Source organism: Nicotiana attenuata, unplaced genomic scaffold (genome assembly GCF_001879085.1).
Source record: "Nicotiana attenuata strain UT unplaced genomic scaffold, NIATTr2, whole genome shotgun sequence".
Taxonomy (NCBI): Eukaryota; Viridiplantae; Streptophyta; class Magnoliopsida; order Solanales; family Solanaceae; genus Nicotiana; species Nicotiana attenuata.
In genome coordinates this window covers 248,862-251,124 of record NW_017670993.1, presented here as the reverse complement: position 1 = coordinate 251,124, position 2,263 = coordinate 248,862, and the positions used below count along the sequence as shown (strand labels likewise).

At 36.9% G+C, this 2,263-nt stretch overlaps 1 protein-coding gene across 1 annotated transcript; it reads right to left on the bottom strand.

The window, feature by feature from the left end:
* Positions 1-242: 242 nt before the first annotated feature.
* On the bottom strand, positions 243-1,985 carry LOC109245067. The gene is made up of 2 exons (XM_019412250.1): positions 1,247-1,985; positions 243-497 (listed from the first exon to the last, which is right to left on the bottom strand). The coding sequence occupies exons 1-2, from the start codon at positions 1,382-1,384 to the stop codon at positions 267-269; spliced, it is 369 nt and encodes a 122-aa protein (XP_019267795.1). The 5' UTR covers positions 1,385-1,985; the 3' UTR covers positions 243-266.
* Positions 1,986-2,263: the final 278 nt, after the last annotated feature.

Genomic DNA, 2,263 nt, shown 5'->3' with positions numbered 1-2,263 from the left:
TATTGAAATTGACAATAAAAGAATAAATGCAAACCACACAAGGTGAATAGCCTTGGCCCTCGAGTTCAGTTTCTCTTGAACCAAAAGATGCTTCAACTGACTTATCAATAGAGTAACAAAGTAATGAAAGCTAGAAAATGAAGTATATTGCTTTGTATTGCGTGAATATGATGTCTTTTACAAATGATCAGACCCCTTTTATATAGTAGGGGAGTCCTACTCTTGATACAGTTCTATATGAGGTAAGAAATCTCATGATTAGCTATTTAACCGGCCTCTTCTTGATACGTGCCAGGATTTCGGCCATGATCCTCGCCAGATTGCGGATGTTTCGGCTTTTCGTTATTTGGCTCGGTAAGTTCCCCTCGATCTTGCTCGATCTCTATCTTGCTCGGTCTCGATCTTGGCCGATCTCGATCTTGATCAGTCTCTGGGTCACGATCTCGACGATCTAACTTTGCACCATGGTCCAATTTAACACGAGGTCGAACCTTGGCCTACCATATTCCAGTATCGATTAGTCACACAAAGGGCAAGCCCGGTTTTGACCGTATACAATTATTAATACAAATTCCTTATTGAGGCTAATCGAACCGAGAAAACACATAAAATGGCTTCATTTTACTATCTGTTTACCTAAGATTGATAACTTATTCCTGTAGCAGAAAATAATAAAGGTTCTTCCACCTCGAGCCATGATCATATATATTCATATTCGCATTTCATGCTAACTTTATAACTAGTAACATAACCATCAAAACTACATAGTGAAGTATGACCATCAGGTTTGAATCTTGGAGTCATTTTTATTAGGGAAGCATTATCTATTTAAGTGGGATGTCATGGTGTGAATCCAGATTAATCAGATCCCAAATGATTATTGGACAGTGGGTAGGAAACAAGAAAATAATAACCATCGAAATTTCAAATAATACCTAGTACAATGTTGATGCTAAATACAATTGTTTAACATCTAGACTTTGATAGCGTGAAAAGAAAAAGTTTATATTATTTTGTCACCTTGAGGTAAATATTCTCACAATTAGTGGTAACCTAACAAATAAATGTATCACTACTATTGTTTATATGTAAAGTTTTTAATTTCCTATAATAAGTACAGTGTGAGCTGTTTATCTTAGAAAGATAGACTCGGACTTCTCTCCAAAAATAACACTGTCACGAACACGATAACCACCAACATAGAACCCTCTCCCCCTATTCCCCTAAACCACATGATGGGACTTACACCGTTATGGAGGAAGACACAACTCCACCACATTCCTGCAACAAAATCCTGCTTGACAAGAATAAAATCATACAATCTCAGTACTATGAGAATGAACCGACTACTAATGATACCCTCGATAAGAGGAAAGGTAAACATGGCTCTATTCCATTATCACAGGAGGATAAGAACCGAATATACCACACATGGTGATTCTCGCTCGTTATTAAGGTATTTGGCCAAAGGTCATTCCAAGAATATCTCCGCTCCAAACTTGTTGATCTTTGAAAATCATACGAACAGTTAATCTTGATTGGCTTAGGATGTGATTTTTTATTGTCAAATTCGAACTAGAGAAAAACATGGTGAAAACATTACATGAAGGGCCATGGTTCATAGCTGTCAATTTCCTTTCTGTAAAACGGTGGGAGCCAAAGTTTGTCTCGGAGGCAGAACCCTGTCATCCACTTCCATATGGATTTGCCTACCACAACTTCCTACGGAGTTCTACGATAAAGATATCTAGGAAAAAGTTGGCAGAAAACTAAGAAAGCTGCTCAAAGTAGACACATGTCATGACCCAAAACCACCCATCGATCGTGATGGCGCCTAACTCACTTGCTATACAAGCCGGACTAAATAAAAGAGAAAAAGATAACAGAAATAACGAAAATAGTACAACTCTAAAGCCAATAACATAAATAAAATCGTTAATATACGATAATCCACCATAACTGGTAATACCGAGTTACGGTCTCTAAAATAGAAGTACAGGTCTGGAATACAAAATAACAATGCTATCTAAATGAAAATAACATTACTAATATGAAAAGTGTCATGACACCAATTTCCCACCTTAGAATGTCGTGATGCCACCTAGTCTCTAAGACTAGGTAAGCCTAACCAACAAGAGAATATGACGGAAATAAAGACTGAAAACAAGATTTAAACTAATAAGTCTCATAATAATATCAAAACTGAATCACAGTAAAATATGTTCCCAAAACCTAGTGGACTGAGTCATAACCTCTACAGGAA

What these genes read in the sequence shown, in the direction of transcription:
- LOC109245067 (XM_019412250.1), bottom strand. Translation starts at nt 1,384, where the DNA reads ATGTTTACCTTTCCTCTTATCGAGGGTATCATTAGTAGTCGGTTCATT. An exon ending in GTGTCTTCCTCCATAACGGT is followed by an intron (nt 498 to 1,246) that starts GTAAGTCCCATC and finishes GGAATATGGTAG; the next exon opens with GCCAAGGTTCGACCTCGTGT.